The sequence below is a fragment of the Lynx rufus genome, unplaced genomic scaffold (assembly GCF_022079265.1).
Source record: "Lynx rufus isolate CCGP_SWC_20201006 ecotype Redwood Valley unplaced genomic scaffold, mLynRuf1.p SCAF_28, whole genome shotgun sequence".
NCBI classification, from domain to species: Eukaryota; Metazoa; Chordata; class Mammalia; order Carnivora; family Felidae; genus Lynx; species Lynx rufus.
In genome coordinates this window covers 375,076-392,026 of record NW_025814843.1, presented here as the reverse complement: position 1 = coordinate 392,026, position 16,951 = coordinate 375,076, and the positions used below count along the sequence as shown (strand labels likewise).

Below are 16,951 nucleotides of genomic sequence, written 5' to 3'. Positions count from 1 at the left end.
CAGTCTGTAGAAAGAAGCCTCTTGAAGGATCCTCCTGTGACGTCCTGCCTTCCAGCCTCTCCCTGATCCAGGAGGTTGCCGAACCTCAACCCACAGGTCTCCCATCCAACTCCCTGATTCTGGCCTGCCAGCGTCCCCCTTCACCTCCTATAGGCTCCTGACACGCCAGCCCCTGGGGCGCCACCGTCGTGAGGACTGAGGGCCTCCCGATGGGAGTGGCCATCCCGACAGCCTTTCTGCGTTGGCTTGGCATTGGGATCTGTCATTCTCGATCATGCCGGCTTCAGCCCTTGGCGTCTAGATGGCCTGGCGTGATGGCAGATGCCCCGCCCCAAGCTGGCAAGAATATTTTATCCCGGCCGCTTGTCTGCGTGCGTCCACGTCCCTTCCTCCCCTGGATCACGCAGGGAAGACACGCCTGCAGCCTCACTTCCCAGAGCCCTTGGCATTGGGCTGCCCGGTCATTTCTGCCCGAGGGAGGCGCCGGCAGGAGACTAGAAGGCAGTGAAGGAGTTTCTGGATTTGGGGGGTGTTTTTAGCGGCGGTGGCAGCAGGGACCTGCGGGCCTGTACTCCGGGGTTTTGTTTGGGCAGCGAAGCCCTTCCAGCGGCCCAGTGATCGCAGCTTGCGGCGACACTCTGTCACCGGCTCCCACCGGTAGCTTCCCACACTTGCTACTCTTCGGGTCACTGGGTCATCTTCTCACGCTGGCTCCTCTCATCCTTCCTATGGTTTGGTAACCAGTCCCCGCACGAAATCCCCTCTGTCTGAAGCACCTAGAGTCAGTTTTGCTGACTCTCCACTGACCGCTATTGTTCTTGGGACGGGCTACGGCCTCCGAGGATCGGGGGGCCGCGCCCCGGCTGCGCCGGAGCGCACGCATGACCTCGCTGCCGGAAGGCGGGGCCTGGAGCCCCCCTGGCTGCTGTCCCCAGTCACCGTGATGGGGACCGCAGGCGCAGATGCTCTGGTATGGGCTGGCAGCGGGGGCTGCGCTGGAGTCAGAGGGAGGAAAACCCAGGGCTCGGCTTGAGGCGCAGGTACCAAACCACAAAGCGTCCGAGGCCAGAAAAGCCCGTCTTTGATATCGTGTAGCTGTCGGCCGGATACGACTGCAAACAGAACCCCGGATCGGATCTTGCTGGTTGTGGTGACAAGTCCGTCGCGTTCACAGCCTCGCCAGACTCTGATGTGCACTTTACGGTGCTGACTTGGAAGGAGCGGGGCCCTGAGGATAGCACAGGGGACACTTGGCTGGACTTGAGCAAATTAGAGAATCCTGAACTGAGGAAGGGACGATGTGAGCGAATGCTTGAACGTCATGCCCCAGCTGCACGTGATGTCTTCTCACGCCCGCTGGGCCCCCCGATTAGTGATGCACCTCGTAGCTCGGCACGGAACCATCCATCCTCAGCCTTCCAAACGAGCAGAGAAGCTGCCAGAAGAGTTATCTGTGTATTGCCCTCGGTTACCATTTGTCACCTAAAGATCTCACGACACACAAGCGCAGCAGCATAAGGAGGGCAGGAGCTAGGTGTGGATCCTGGTTCCCCTGCTCTCTAGCTATGTGGGCTGCAGCCTAGTGACTCCCCCCTTCTGAGCCTCAGTTTCCTCATCCGTAAAACAGGCCTAAGAACCGGGATCTCACGGCATGGCTGTGACGACGAAGCCGGACGGACACTCTGAAGGGCCTGGTGATCGTGGTGCCTTCCCGTTTTGTTCAGACTAGCACCGTAATTCCGAGTGAGGACTAGGAGAAAAACTTCCCACTCAAGGGTCCCGCCCTCCCCGGGCAGTGGCGTCGTGGGTAGGGAGCGGGACACACACACACGACGGGGCCACACAGTCCTCGAGCACAGTGCCCGGCTTACCCCAGAAGCCCGTACACTGGACCAGGATTTCCCGACAAGGCTCTTTGGCGGGTAGAGGGCCATGCCTAAGAGCAGTAGCTGACGTGAGGTGACGGGACCTCACAGCCTTTTCCTGGTGACCCCCGTCCAGCTGCCCCGCTGGCCTTGTTGAGAGCACGGCCGTGGCCTCAGGAGGTGGGAGCTGCGGCACGGGAAAGGATGCCAAAGTCCCCGGATCCTGACACGACCGGTGTCTGGCCAGGAGACCTTAGCCAAGCCCTGGTGCCTGTCGCAGCGAGTTCCTTACCTGAAAATGGGGGCTTTGCTGCTCATTAAATAAGCGGCTGAATGCCAGGGACCAGGGACAGAATGGAGACCGCCTGCCAGGCCTGCTCTCCCTTCCTTCCTCACACCCCATGGCTCCCGAATCGAATAGGTAGAAGGGGGCCAGGGATCAGACTGCTGTGGGGAAGGCGCAAGATGTTGGGGAACCGCCGCCCCCCACCCCGGCCTGTGAGCGCCCACGCTGTCGCATCTAGCAGTCCTGGGGCCCGCACGCCACATCACACCTTTTATTGAAATGTATGCCATGCAATCTGTTCAGGAGTTTGAAAAATAACAAAAGGGAGCAGGTCTGGAGACCAGCCTTGGCCCAGACACCACATGGAACAGGTCCTGAGTAGGAAAGGCACATGAGTTACCCCCTATTTTGACTGGGCAAGAAAAACCCACAAAGTGAGACATGGCAGGACAGCGCGGGGCCTTTGGGGGAGATCTGCTGGAAGGGGGGGCCCGGGTGGGATCCCTAAGCGTCCCCCTGCCCCTGCAGGGTGGTGCAAGGACCGGCCCGTGCGACCCACCTCCTGAGGAAGGGCTCCTGGAACTCCCCGGATGGGTGGGGGTGAGGCTGGAACAGACTGAGTAGCACCGGGGCAGGCCGGTGGAGGTGGGCTGGGGGCTCCAGGGCCCGCGTCTGCTGCAGACGGCGGGGTCCCAGCCTCAGAGAGCAGGCTGTTGCTTTGAGACTCTGCTGAAGGCTGAGGGCCCCGTAGTGGGGGCAACGGTCCTTTAAGGCAGCCGGAGTTGAGGAGGCTCCAGGTTGCTCCTGCAGGAACTGGGGACGAGCTGTTCCTGGGCCCAGGGCTGTACACGGCCCCCGAGACCCTGCATTTCTCCTGGTTCAAGTACTAAGTGTTTTGTGTGTACGCTGGCCAGTGTGGTGCGTCACCTGCTGTAAGAACACAGGTTCGGGCTGGGACACACTGGGGACTGGAACAGGGCTGCTCCCTCCTGATGCCACCTGGCTCTCTGCTCCTGGGGTCCCGTGTGCCACTGCTGTAGGGCACCCTCCCGTGGATGGGCCGGGGGGACCCTGGGGCCAAGTACTCTCCTGGTACCCACATCACCCTGCAGACCAGGGAGGGAAGCAGCACCAGCTTGCTGAGCTACTGGGGAGGAGTTTTCATGACTGAGTCTGTGCTTGACCTTGGGAAGGCATGTGTGGGTGGGGAGTGGGAGGGGACCCCCAACCCCACTGCCTCAGGAGTCAGAGGGAGAAGGCCCGGCTCCTGGACTGGCCCATCTGTCCATTCTTGGGCCTACAGCCTGCTCTTTCCTCAGACCGCACCAGGGATGCGACACCCCCAGCCTCGGAGGGGACTCGGCAGCCGAGCCTACTTCCTGCTGGGTTCTTCCTGCCCAGGGACTCCCAGCCCAGCGGAGGCCTAGGCGATTCTCTGACTCCTCGCGGTAGCCCTTCGCAAACAGAGCTGAGGAGCACGGTGGGAAAGTGAGGGGTGTCCTCAGCCCTCAGGGAATTCTCGGAGGCCAGAGTGGGGTTGGGGGCTGGCACGTGGAGTGGGTGGGGGATGCTAAGGGCAGTGCCTCTCTGGGGCTCAGGGACCCCCAGGGGGCAGGCTGTCGGGCCTCTGTGCACCTGCTGATCTAGACGTTCCTGCCACTGGGTGAGAAGGTGTCTGTGCAAATGTCTGAGGTGGCCCCTGAGCTGCTGCGGTGGTAGCGGTGAGCTTGGTGCAGAGACTGGAAGCGAAGAGGTGAGCGGAAAAGGCCGACCGCAGGCCGGTGGATGCCATGGCGAGTCAGAGAAAAGGGAGGGGTCACCTGGCAACCAGTACCCCGAACACACACACCTCCCCAAACCCTCCCCCAGTCGGAGGCCCGAAGGGGACAGGATACCCCTCCAGATGTGCTGTTAACTGACATATCAGAGTCCCCCAGAGGGACTCTGACCCCAGGGTCGCCCTCCAGCCCCACAGAGGAGCGGGCACGGATTTGACCTTGTGGGAAGTAGGGCACAGGTCAGGACCCCAAGCTCTAACCAGCTCACAAGGCCGGCAGAACAAAGGGTGCTGGTGTGCACCTCCCAGGCCAGGAAAGTTGGTCTGGGAGGAACCCCGGAATTCCAGCCAGGCCACAGAACGTGCCCGGCCACCAGCTTGCCAAGAAAGAGAAAAGCAGCTCTGACATCCAGCGGCCATGAAGGAAATCCCTCCGCAGAAATGTTTCTTCCCATTGGGTGCTGAGGACAGTTCCTTGAGGACAGTTCGCCTCCCTCCCATTCGAGCTCCAAAGGGTCATCTCTGAGAAAGCCCACCCTGCGGGTGGCCAAGGGGCCGGTGAAGGGGGGCTTCCCAGTGCTTGGTTGCTCGGGCCACACCCGGAGCTGGCTCCAGGCAGACAGGGCAAACGGAGGGTGGGGGCGGGTAGCGGGTGGGTGTCGATTTCCTGCAGAGCTGACAGGCCAGGGGGCAAGGAGTGAAGGGAACAGGTACCACGGAGAGAACACCCGGCGCTCCCTCCGCTGACGCACAGCCCTGCACATAGTGTCCTGTGTGTGTGCGCATATGCGTGTGTGTGCGTGCATGTGTGTGCGTGTGCATGTGTGCTCACGTGTGCACCCATTCCGGGCTCTGCACATGAAGGAGGCTCGCCCCTCGCCCTGGCCTGCCCCCCGGCGCCAGGGCACACGAGCCGGAGGAAGAGAAGGGGCAGTGCTGGTGGCAGCCGTGGCTCGGTGCTACGCCCCCGGGAAGTTGGCACACGAGGTTTCTTATTGCACCTCTCCACTCGGGGGGACACCCTCCTCATCTGCAGAAAGGACACAGACGTAGGTGGTGGCAGACGGGGCCCCAAATTGGCCCTACTGCCAATCACAGAGCTGGGAACAGCAGGGGGGAGCCAGACTGGCCACGGGACACCCCTGAGCACACTCCGGTCCTGGCGGCAGGCCCTCGCAGGCCTGCCCGCAAACGGCCCGGGTGGCCTTCTGAGAAGCCAGCCGGCGTCTGAGGAGGGGGAGCGGCCGGACCCTCGGCTGCCCGGCCTCCCCTTTACCGGGGTAGCTGGACCACTGCCCATCCTCGGCCAGCGGCCTCCAGGGGCCACAGGTGAGTGTCCTTACAAAAATAACTCTGAGTCTGTCCCCCGGGGCGGGGGCGGGTTTCCTGAGAGCACGCGGAGGGCCAGGGCGAAGGCCGTGAGGAGAGGTCTGGCATGGAGGGCTCCCGCCCTGCGGGGCCGGGGTTATGGCTGCAGGCGCTCCAGGTACTGCGGCAGGGGGTTCTCCTTGACGTACTTCTGGATGTACCAGCACGTGAGATGGGCCCGCAGGTCCTCCTCCACTACGAAGTCCAGAGCGGCCTGGCAGGCGGGGCGGAGAGAAAGGCGGTCAGTGCCCGGAGCCCGCACCCCTGCCACCGCGCTTCCCGGGCCGCTCCCCGACCCCGAGGGCACGAGCTGGCTGCCGCGGCCCATGCTCTGCCTGGTCTGCAACGGAAGGTGGGAGGTGCTGCCGCCACCCTCCTCTTCCAGTTGGGGCAACCGAGGCAGAAAGCTTTGGTGCGCTGCCCGAGGCCACACGGCACTGAAGTGAACAGGCCAGGACTGGATCCAGAGGCCCCGCTCAAAACCGCCCTGCGAGGGAGTCTCTACCCAGGCAGCCACGCGGGCACAGCTCTGCGCTCGTGAACGGCATCGGGTGGACATGGAGCAGGAGAACCCCCTCCCCGTGGCCGGTCTGGCCCGTCCCCTCCTTCCCCGCCCCTTCCCACCAGCCACCAGGACACCTGTCACCCAATGCACCTGCCCCGGCTGAGCTCAGGGCCTCTGTGCTCCCAAGGCACCTGCCGCCTACAGCGCCTTTCCCCTCATCTCCACGTGGCCACTCATTTGATGCCTCCTTCTGGAACCTTACCCTCAGGCTGGGTCAGGGGCGCCCCAGGGCCCCCCGCACCCAGCAGAGGTCACGCTTAGTTCTTACAGGGCTCCCAAAGCCAATCGTGGGGGAAGCGATGAGGGTGCCAGTGTGTGGCCTTCATCTGTGGCTGTGGTTGTGTGCACCAACGAGCTCACGAGACGGAGAACGAGGGCCTGTCTGGTGCACGCCCTGCCTCTGGTGCCTGGCAGGACGCTGCACACGGCTGGTGTTTAATAAACGTTTGCTGAAACAAAGTGGAAGACAGCCCGGGTGGGGTTGGCTGGTCTGATGAAGGGGAGCAGCATTTACTGAGCACCTACCAGGGACCCCGTGCTTCCGGGTTGGCCAGCGTGACCCTCCAGCCCCACGTGCCCGAGCAGGCCTTGGTGCATCTCACCGTCCACACCCCGTCTCAGGACTCACTACCTGAGACCCTCAAGAGACAAGACTCCAGTCTCTGCTCCCGTTTCGCAGAAAAAGAAACCGAAGGCCCAAGAAGGTGCCCGTCAGAGGCCACACGGTGAACACTTGGTGCCCTCGGCAGGCACAGCTCGGGGGAGTCCCGGACGGGGCCTCCAGCAGGTCCCGTGGCTGGCCGAGGCCGTGAGGGAGGGGTGCACCCTGCTCCACGGCCCACCTCCCCTCTACCCAGGTGGGTAACTCCCGGGGTTTCCTCCTCAGTAACACGGGACAGCCCCCCCACACCAACTCACAGCTTGTCCCACTTAAAGGAAGAAGACAGCCATGTCTGAAATACTCAGGCACAAGCCGCTGGCCCTGGTCAGCAACTAAACCAGGGCAGAGGCTGGAGGAGGAACAGAGGCCCGAGGTCGGGGTGGAGGTTCGAAGGACGGGTGGAGGGAACGTGGGCCTGGAGTGGCCCTCGGGAGAATGAACGGAAGGCCGTTCCGTTCCAGGCTGCAGTTCCCCGCATGAAGCCCAAACGTGCTCTCCAGCCGGCTGGGGTTTGAGGGGCTTTTGGATGAAGGGGCTGGGGTTGGGGGTTGCGGCACAAGCCAATGTACTCGAACGTTCATTTATCCACTTGTTCAGGAAGGATTTACTGAGCGCCTGTGGACTATATGCCGGGTGCTGCGGCCCCAGCCAGTGAGCTCCTGACGCACGGCAGGCATCAGTGGCCAGGAGGCTTAGCTCTACAGAAACCCGGGCCCCAGAGGAGCTGGGGGAAGGCACAGTGTGCTGCCTGACGCCTGCATGCTCCCAGCTGTAACCTGTTGGCCGGGGCGGGGGGCACCCGTCTACACGTCAGCCAAGACACAGGCCCCGATCAGCCCCCGGGACCATGGTTTAGCTGAACGCGGGGGCGGCTCCCTCTCCCCACTCTTCACCCTCCGCGCCCCCTACCTTGGCGAGGTGCTTGGCAATGCCGCGCCCGCGGTAGGCGTCGGGGACCTCCGTGTGCTGTAGGTCCACGATCCGCTTGCCCACGTACTCATACAGCAGGACGGCCCGGTCGTGACATCCTGCGGACGGAGGGTGGTGAACAGGTGAGGCTGTGACGACTCTCGGGGCCTGACTCAGGCAAGTGGTGGAGGGACGGGCACTTGGAGGCACGCTGCTAGAGTCGGATCCTGAATAATGTCTCTGTGCCTCAGTTTCCTCATCCATAAAGTGGGGATATGAGAAAGCACTCCTCATACGTAGTGGGACGACTAAACGAGGTTGTCTCTACAAAACGCTCTGAGTAGCAACCTCAGCACCAGCCATCCATCTACCCACTCATCCACCTACACAGCCATCTCAGCCCGCCCTATCGGTCCATCTGTCCATTCAACCATGTATCCATCCATTCCACTCAACACGTGTTTACTGAGCCCCAGGCACTGTTTCTGACACTGGGACTCACCCACAAGCAAGCCAGACAAACAGCCCTGCCCTAGTGGAAATGGCTAGAAGGGGAGACAGAGGATAAACAAGGAAAACAAGTTAAGGTGTAGCGTGGCAGAGGGTGGGGCCGAGGGAGTGTTTGGTAGAGACAGGAAGGAGCAGAGGGAGTCAGCCCTGGGACGTCTGGGGGAACAGTGTTTTGGCGGAGGGAACAGCTGGCGAAAGGCTCTGAAGCAGGAGAGGGTGTGGTGTGTTTGAGGGACAGTGAGGAGGCTGGGGTGGCTGGAGCAGTGTGGGCAAAGCGGGAGAAGGTGAGAACAGGGAGGTGACAGGAGCAGGTCCCGCAGAGCCTCTTAGATCTCTGCGAGCTGTGAGCCATAGGAGGGTCGTGGGCAGAGGAGGGGCAGGAGGAGGTGACTCATGACTTCGTGGAATCCGTCCGGCAGCCTCGAGAACAGACCGGGGGCAGGAGCAGGGAGACAGCTGAGGCGGCTGCTGCACTAGTCCAGGTGAGTGATGATGGGGACACAGCCCGGGGTGGGGGCAGTGGGGGTGTGAGAAGGGATCAGAGTCTGAGGGTGTTTTGCAGGTGTAGCCAGCAGGATGTGCCGATGACTCGGACGTGGTAAGTGAGAGAAACAAGAGTTGAGAACAACTCCACGGTTTATCATTTCAGACAGTTTCAAGTGTGCGAAGGAAAAAGTAAAGTGGGTTGGGGGCAAGATGGGGCCATTTAGCCAGGGGGGCAGTCTGGGGAGATCCCTCCAAGAAAACCTCTGAGTCGAGGGGGTGCTTGAGGGAGGGACAGGCAGAGTGTGCGGTCAATGCAAAGGCCCTGAGATTAGAAAACACAAATCACTGCCCCTAAAAGAAAACATGTCAGTGCCAAGTGTCTTTCTCTAATTTTTGTAATGTTTTTAGAATTTTATTTTTGAGATAGAGTGAGCACGAGAGGGTGAAGGGGGGGGTGGGGACAGAAGATTCAAAGCAGGCTCCATGCTGACAGCACACAGCCCAATGTGGGGCCCGAACCCATAAACCGTGAGATCATGACCTGAGCCAAACTTGGACGCTCAACCCACTGAGCCACCCAGGCACCCCTATCTTTCTAATTTTTAAAAGCGAATTGTCTCTCATGTGTTTTAACTTTAAAGCATCCCAAAGAATTCGCCCCTAGTGCCGTCTGGGCTCCCCGTCTATGGCGGGTGTGGAGGACGGACAGGCCTAGAGACAGAAATGACCAGACCAGGGTCTTGCAGCAAGTCGGACACTGCACCAGGGCCCGATCCCATGCGGGAGGCTTTCTGTTTCTCCCCAGAGCTCCAGGAGGGAGGCTACAATTCATCTTCCAATTTCCAGATGGGGAAACTGAGCTCCAGAGATCCAAGTACCACAGCGAGTGCCAGGGGAAACTGCCACCGAGGCCTCCGGAGCCTCAGCCCAGTTCTCTTCCTGCCCCTCCCCCCCCCGCCCCCCGCCCCCCGCCCCCAACATGCCTCCTGCCTCCTGCCGCCGGGCCTTTGCCTTGGCAGTTCCTTCTGCCTGGAACGCCCTTTCCCCTTCTCAGCCCCAGTGATGGTGGCCCCAGTTCTGCCTCCTCCCCCCGCCTCCGGACCCCCAACATCTCCTCCTTGTGTCCCAACTGTGGCTCTGCCGGCTGAGCTGGGGCCGGGGTCCGGCTGTGGCCTCCACGGCAGCCTGCCCCGGCTGTGTCGCAAGGGACTCGGTTCTCGGCTCCTGCATCTGTTGGAGTTACTCCAGCTCACCCAGTACAGGAGAGCAGAGACCAGGAGGCTACTTTGGGCCCGAGCTGGTCACCAGTCACCGGGGGAGCTGTCTGCCTGCCCTGGCCATTTAATTACCCCAAAACTCACGGAGGGTCTACTATGTGTCAGGCAGGGTTCTGAATGCTATGCATGCAGCAGTGCAGAAAACGGACTGACCCTGCCTTCGCGGAGGAAGACAGAGAAACAAAACCACCGTAATAGAAGACTCGAGGCGAGCAGTTGGACAGCAAAGAGGGAAGGCCTACCATTTTAAACAGAGTATACAGGGAGGCCTCTTTGGAGCAAAGACCTGGAGGAGGCAAACCATCCAAGAGGAGATGCGGGGGCTGAGCTATCCAGGTGGTTAAGAACAGCATGTGCAAAGGCCCTGAGGTGGAACGTTCTCGGACCAGTGGCTGGGGAGGGGGCAAACCCGAATGAAGGAGGGAGAGCAGTAGGAAGGCGCTTTGGGGTCCTGGCTTTCCCAGGCTGGCCTTCAGGGAGATGACATCTGTGGGGCCCTGCCACGGGCAGCCCCGTGCTCAGCTCTCTCCACACACCAATCCTCTCCACGGTCTTACAAAATGGGTAAGGTTCTTACAGCCCCATTTACAGATGGGGAAACTGAGGCTCCAAGAGGCAGTCACACAGGCTGGCAGCATGTGGGGCTGAGTTCACTTAGGAGAGTTTTCTACCTGAAAGAGGTACAAAAAGGCATCTGGGGCCACCAGGGTGGGTGGGCTATGTGTGAGGGAAAAGCTCTGTACTGAATTCTCCCGCTGGCCAGACCCAGGACTCCAGGCTGGGGAGGACCCAGAGACCCCTAGTGAACAGTCTTGGGGAGCCTGGCCCGTGGCCTGGCACCTGGGCCTTAGAGAGGCAGCAAAGGTCACCTGGTCCCAACCACCCACACCTGACGCCTGGAGAGCCCCAGAAAATGGCCACCTTCCCGTGGCTCAGGCCAAGATCCTCAGGGCCCTCCGTGCCCTGCTTTCCTCTCAAACTCTGACCTGATCCTTCAGCAGGTCCATGGACATAACCTTCAAAATGTGCCTGGAATCTGGCCAGGGCTCACGTGTCCACAGGCACCCTCTTCCGGCTGCCTTGCTGGCTTCCCTGAGTCCGCCCACTGGACCCTTTCTCTCACCTGGGGGGGACCTGGTCCAGCCACACTGGCCTTGTGGCTCCCTACACACACCCAGCTCTTGACCCCCCAGCCTTTGTTGAACTGTTCTTGCCGCCTGCTTGGGCCCCAGACCCTTATCTGGGCCAGGTCCCATGAACTGCCAAGAACTCCAAGCCTCACTAGCAAGGGGGTCAGCGCTCGCCATTGGGGGGCCACAGGAACAAGCCCAGGGCAGAGTGGGGCCCTGAGTTCCAGTCCCAGCTTTGCCAGGGGACCTCAGGCCAATCCTGAGACCTCTGTGTCCAAGACCTTACCTCTCCTGCTTGGGACAATCAGTACCACCCTCCCGGACCGCAGAATCACATCGAGGTCATGAACTGTAACTGATTCTGAGGAAAGTTACAGCTGTTCCGCTAATGGGGCCCTGCCCTGGGTGTCTCCACTCTGGCACCCTCCATCCGGCCCCACTGAGGAGCGAGGTCCCCGGGAAGCCATCAGGGGAAGTGGTCACCGAGAAATTCTTTTCCCTGGCAGGCCGGAAGGAGGAGCCGGGATTCAGGGCTGGAGATGTGGGACTTTTGGAGAGAGCCACCAACCCTGCTGGGCCAGAACGGGCCCTGAGTCGGGGGCCGGTGGATCCAAACACCCATCGTACAGGTCAGGAAACCGAAGCAGAGGCAAAGCCGGAACCCGGGCCCTCTGCTCCCTCTGGGAGCCTAAGTAGCAGACTTAGGACAAGTGGGTGCCGGAGCAGGGGGGCAGGCCCAAGAAGCACCTGGCTGGCTTCTCTGGGCATCTGCACATACAGAGGCTGGTTTGGGGAGGGGCTACACATCAGTGGCTCGAGGCGGGTTAGACATCGGGGCTGTGACCCAGAGAAGTGCGAGGGGCAGAACCCAGCACAGCCAGGAGGCACACGAGGCCAGAGCCTGCGGGTCCCGCAGGCGAGTCCGTCCACAGACTGGGTTAGTCCTCTCGCCAGTGCAGGCATCCTCTCCGTCCTCCCTGCTCTAGGTACCTGCCAACTCTCTGGAGACTTAGTCTTCCCATCTGCAAAATGGGGGTCAGAGAGGATGTGGAAAGCACCAGGATTCTAGGACCCCCCCAGATGACCCTCCTACTTGCAGCATGTGGGAAACTCGGCCCTGGCTGGGAGGGGAGAGGAGAGGTCAAGGAAGGGACCTGCCAGGGATGGGGGCTCAATTCTGGCTTAGATGCCTACTGGCTGTGTGCCCTTGTTTCCTGGGAAATGGGGATGCGCAAGCTAGTGTTTCAGAACTTGGATGTGGGGGACAAGCCTGAGCTCCGGCATCATCTCATGCTCTACCCACGCGTCCTTCTTCGTCTCTTCAGGACCCGGCCATTTCTCCCCAGCCCTCCTCACAATGTCCGGACTAGAGCAGTAGCTACCTCCCTGCTCCTATCTTGCCCCACACAGTCTGGTCCCCTGGGAGCAGCTGGAAGGAGCCCAGAACATCCCGTCTAGCCTCCTCCGCTCAGGACCTTCCCAGGCACCCACCTCACTCAGAGTCAAAGCCAAGTCCTCAGTGGCTTCTGTGGCCCTGGTACCCCCCCACCCCATGACCTCTTGATCTTATCTGCTGCGATCCCCGAATCTTCCTTTCTCCATTACTCCACTCCCTATTTCTCTGGATACACACCAGGCAACGCAGGGCCCCTGTTCTTGCTGCTTCTTCCACTCAGAACCCCCTTCCCTGCCTCCTTTATGTCTTTACTTAAATGGCACCTTCCCAGAGTGGCCCTTCTGGACATCTGATTCTAAACAGCAGCCCTTTCCCAACACACCTTCCCGCTGCCCTGCTTTATTCCTCACCAGGCCCTCGGTTTCTAGGACACTTTAAGCTTTCTTTACTGTTCACTACCCCTTTAGACTGTCAGCCCCACGAGGACTCAGCACCTACAATGATGTTCGGCACCCGGTGGGTGCTCAATAAGGACTTGTGGAAGGAATCCCAACTCTTCCCTTCCCAGGTACAAGACCTCGAGCAAGTCGGTCGCTCCCCTGTATCTCAGCATCCTCATCCGCAAAACGGGAAGAGCAGTGTCCCCCTCCCCCCGCCCCTCACATGCCCAGGGCCTTCGTGGAACGCGAGGACTTGAATGCAGCTGCTCAGTCTCTTCCCTCACCCAGAACCAGAGCTTGCTGGAAGCTTATCAGCACAGCTCTGCCAGGGGGGATGGCCCCAGAGCCTGCACCAGGAGCCCTGGGGCTGCTCTGGCTGTCCGCCTAGGCATTCACGTCTCTCAAGGGGCACAAGGAGCCAGTCTCCAGGGCTTGCTCTGCGGTTCGGGAGCCGCCACGACAGGCTGTTTCCCCTCGGCAGCCGAGGCAGGACTGGGCCCAGAGAGAGATGATCTCCATCCCCTCCCCATATACACACCCAGACCCCACCTTGCAGGCTGGAGAGAAGCTGGCCGCCTCCCACTCCTCCCGGGGCTTGGCTGGGGAGCCCAGGCCATTTTATACTCAGCCATCTGGGGAAGGGAAGGAGGCAAGTTTAGAAATAAAGCCAGGCCCACATCCAGCCTTGACCACAGCCAATTCTAGAGGGGTGTCCTTCGGCTGTACTGATTTGCAAAAAAAAGGAAAACCCCAAATGTTCCCTTTTTCTTCTGTCTCTATGAATGTATAGAGGAGCCTCTTTAGCCCCCAAGGGAACCAGAGGCCTCTCTGGAACCTCAGAAAAGAGGATCTGAAAAACCCCAAGGACCCTCCACACAGGAATGGCCAGCCCTGAGTGTCATGGCCAGCTAGGCCACAGCGAGCACCATGGCGGTGGAAGGCCTTAGGTCCACAAGGAAAGAACGCTGCGTAGGGTCAGTTGGGTTTGAGCTCTGGCACTTGGTAATGCGGGGCAAATCACTGTCCCTGTGGTTCAAACCTCAGTTTACTCATCCATAACGTGGAGGTGATAGTGCCCACACCACCGGGATGTGGTAGGGCCTGAGAAATGTCCAGGCCCCAGCCCCAGCCCCAGCCTTTCCTGACTGCTTTCAAGTGCAGGCTGGACAAGCCCATTCCAGGAGTCACACCAGGTAGGATTCTATCCCAGCTCTGCCCTAACTTACTGCCTGACCTCAGGCAAGCCTTTCCCTTTTCTGATCCCCTGCCTTCCTTTCTCAGAAATGGGCACAATGGCCCCTAAGGGCCCTTCCGGCTTGGACACTGCCTCCAGGGGCCCAGCTGGGAGGGAAGAAAAAGTTATTAATGCGGTGCGCAAGGAGTTCATGGTCCTGGATTTTATAATTCTTTTTTCAATCCCCCAGACCTCTTAGCGGGGAAGGAGTATGGGTTAGTAAGTGGTGGAAACTTTCTTTACAGGAAATGAAGACTCGACTTTACTTTCTGGTTTTAAAAACAGTGATCAGTCCACGCTGATCAGCACTTGCTCTATGCTGCCGGCGCTATTCTAAGCCTTCTTCACTCTCATTATTGTATTTCATCCCTACAACCAGCGGAGAGGAGTGCACTGGTGGTATTACCATTGCAAAGATGGAACTGGGGCACACAGATGAGGCAACTTGGCCAAAGCCTGAGAGCCAATGGGGCTGACGGTGCCACCTTCCCCTCCATCGTCCCCACCGGGGCAGACACTTCACTCTCTCCCTCCGCCCTAGGTCTGCTCAGAAGATTCTCCCAACTCTGTCGGTGCAGGAAAGCTAAAGTCCGGGGGGCGGCAAGAAGCCATTTAGCACCCAGGGAAAGGGGAGACGTCCCCATTGACCCACACTCCAGGACCACTGACGGCAGCCCTCAGGGGGTGTCCAACACCGGAAAACAGCCGCGCTCGAGCAGGTGAGGGTCCCGAGTAGCTGAAGCAGGGTGCCGGCCGCAGAACACCCGAGCTGGCCCTACTTCTACCTTTGCCTTCCCGGGGGATGGGTGGGGGGTGGGGGGAGTCCCCTGCCAGCCTGCCCGGGGCGCTCCGCGTGGGCGCGCCTCTCCCGGGCAGCCCGCTCCTCCCCAGCCCGCGAGTCGGCCGCGCCCCCACCAAGCCCGCGAGCGCAGCCCCCGGCCTGATCCCGGGGCGCCGGGCGGAGCAGCACCCGAGCGGCGGCCGCCGGAGGCCACCCCGCGGCGCGCGCTCGCGACGCCCCTCCCGGGCCGCGGGCCGGGGGCGCGCGCCCCAGCTAGGGGGCGGCCTCGGCGGGCCCCGCTTGCTCGCAGACAAAAGGCGGGGGCGGGCCGGACGCCGCGTTACCGTTGAGCCGGACGGTGAACTGGCGGCGCCGGCGGTCGTGCTCCACGCGGATGGGGCAGCCCTGCTCCAGCGCGCCCAGCGGCGCGGCGGCCGCCGAGTGCGCCATCTGCGCGCCGGGCAGCGGCCGCTGGGACCCGCGGCCCGCGCCTGCTCGGCAGGGCCGGGCGCGCGGAGCGGTGCGCGGGCCCGCGGCGGCGGCGGCGGCGGCGGCTGCGGCGGGGACGGAGACTCGGGACGGCCGGCAGCCCGCAGCCGGGAGACCGCAGGCGGCGGCGCAGAAACTGACACTCGGCGGCGGCCGCGGCGGCGGCAGCAACAAAAAAAAGGAGGGGGGCCAGGAAATCAGCTGTGAGGTCACGTGCGGCGCGCAGCCAGTGGGCGCGCGACCTTTTTGTTTTGATACATTCCATTCGACTCTTAAAGGGGCCGTGCGCCTCGCTGGCCGCGTTCCACTCGCCACCGCAAACAAAACAACGCTCTCCCCGTCTGCACCAGGACCCCTTTCCCCTCTTGCGTTTGACCCGCAAGCAACTTTGGGCCCCCACACGGACCCCTTCTCAAAAAGATGTAACCACCCGTGGGGAATCTAATCGTCCTCTCTTAGCCACCATTTATTAAGCACTTGCTGTGTGCACAGCGTGTGCATAGCAAAGCCCTGGTAAGCTACAGGGAGCGCTCAGTAACGACTCTTTGCACTCAGTGAAAATTCTCATCACAAGCCTGAAAAATAGGTATGCTTGACTCTATTTTACAGATGAGGAAATAGAGGCCCGAGGCACTGAAAGACCTGAGGTCACACAGCTGGGACCTTGGGAGGCTTGGTGCTTCGTATCCGACCCTTATGCAGGTATGGCTGGTGAGGAGGGACAATCCTGAGAAGACTCGTTTGGGATAGGGGTGAAATACCGCCTCACCACCCCAAAAGAGACAGAAGTGTAAGAAGCCGTGGAGATCTCTGGATCCACTCCGCAGTTGCGGAAACTGAGTCCCAGAAGAGGGGCAGGGACTCACAAGACTGTGGGGGTGGCGGCAAACTTCTTTTCCGAAAGGGGGACTTGACCAGCCTTCCTCCGACCCTCATCGCGTTCACACTTGAAGCTGTGCTCCCTCCCACCCACTGCTGTTTATGAATCACATGAACTACAGGTTACCCTTTATTAGTTTGTTAATTAAGGTGCAAGCTTGAAGGTCACTGCCACATGACCACTACCGAAATCACGGCAGAGAACACTTATGGTTCCCTCACAGCTCTTCCAATCCGTGGCCCACGCTTTCAAGTAAGGACTGTCCTTGACTTCTAGAATCATTAGCTAATTTGATTTTTCTGGAATTTCACATAAACAGAATCATAGTGTGCACTTTTTAGTGTCTAATGTCTTTTGTTCAACATTATCTGTGAGATTCATCTATGTTATCTTGTCATCACTGAATGGTATTCCATTGTGGGCACATACTGTAATTTATTTATCTGCTCTCGGGTTGCTTTTGGGTTTTGACCATTACGAATAAATCTTGAACACCTCTTTTGAACACATTCTTGAACACCTCTGTCAGTGTCTGTATTGTAGCACTCCTGCTGGGTCTTTACCAAGAATGCTGTGTCTTATGGAAGGTGTAAGAGAAATTGCCTTTTATGAGACCAAATTATGAGACACTGTCAGACCTTTTTCCAAAATGGCCATACTATTTTATGCTCCTAATAGTAATTTTGAGAGTTCCATTTGGTGTTGGCATCTTTTAACTTTAGCCATTCTGATGAGTGACTGTCAAGTGGTCTTTCAGCGGCTTTAAGTTGCATTTGCCCGATGACTGATGATGTTGAGCCTTTTTCGAAAGACTCTTAGCCATTTGGATATCCAATTTTGTGAAGAGCCTGTTTAAGGATTTTGCCCGTTCACTTTTCTTCGTTTTGATTTATTGGA

General features: G+C 60.0%; 1 protein-coding gene across 2 annotated transcripts; it reads right to left on the bottom strand.

Moving 5' to 3' along the window:
• Window positions 1-2,408: 2,408 nt before the first annotated feature.
• NATD1 (N-acetyltransferase domain containing 1) lies at window positions 2,409-15,150 on the bottom strand. Of its 2 annotated transcripts, XM_047089722.1 has the most exons (3): window positions 15,030-15,150; window positions 7,432-7,550; window positions 2,409-5,510 (listed from the first exon to the last, which is right to left on the bottom strand). In XM_047089722.1, the coding sequence occupies exons 1-3, from the start codon at window positions 15,133-15,135 to the stop codon at window positions 5,394-5,396; spliced, it is 342 nt and encodes a 113-aa protein (XP_046945678.1). In that variant the 5' UTR covers window positions 15,136-15,150; the 3' UTR covers window positions 2,409-5,393. The 2 variants fall into 2 exon arrangements, with proteins under 2 accessions (XP_046945678.1, XP_046945677.1); XM_047089721.1 differs by lacking the exon at window positions 15,030-15,150 and having other exon boundaries at window positions 7,432-8,776.
• Between the last annotated feature and the right edge of the window lie 1,801 nt (window positions 15,151-16,951).

What these genes read in the sequence shown, in the direction of transcription:
- NATD1 (XM_047089721.1), bottom strand. Translation starts at nt 7,725, where the DNA reads ATGAGGAGTGCTTTCTCATATCCCCACTTTATGGATGAGGAAACTGAG. An exon ending in TTGCCAAGCACCTCGCCAAG is followed by an intron (nt 5,511 to 7,431) that starts GTAGGGGGCGCG and finishes CCCGCCTGCCAG; the next exon opens with GCCGCTCTGGACTTCGTAGT.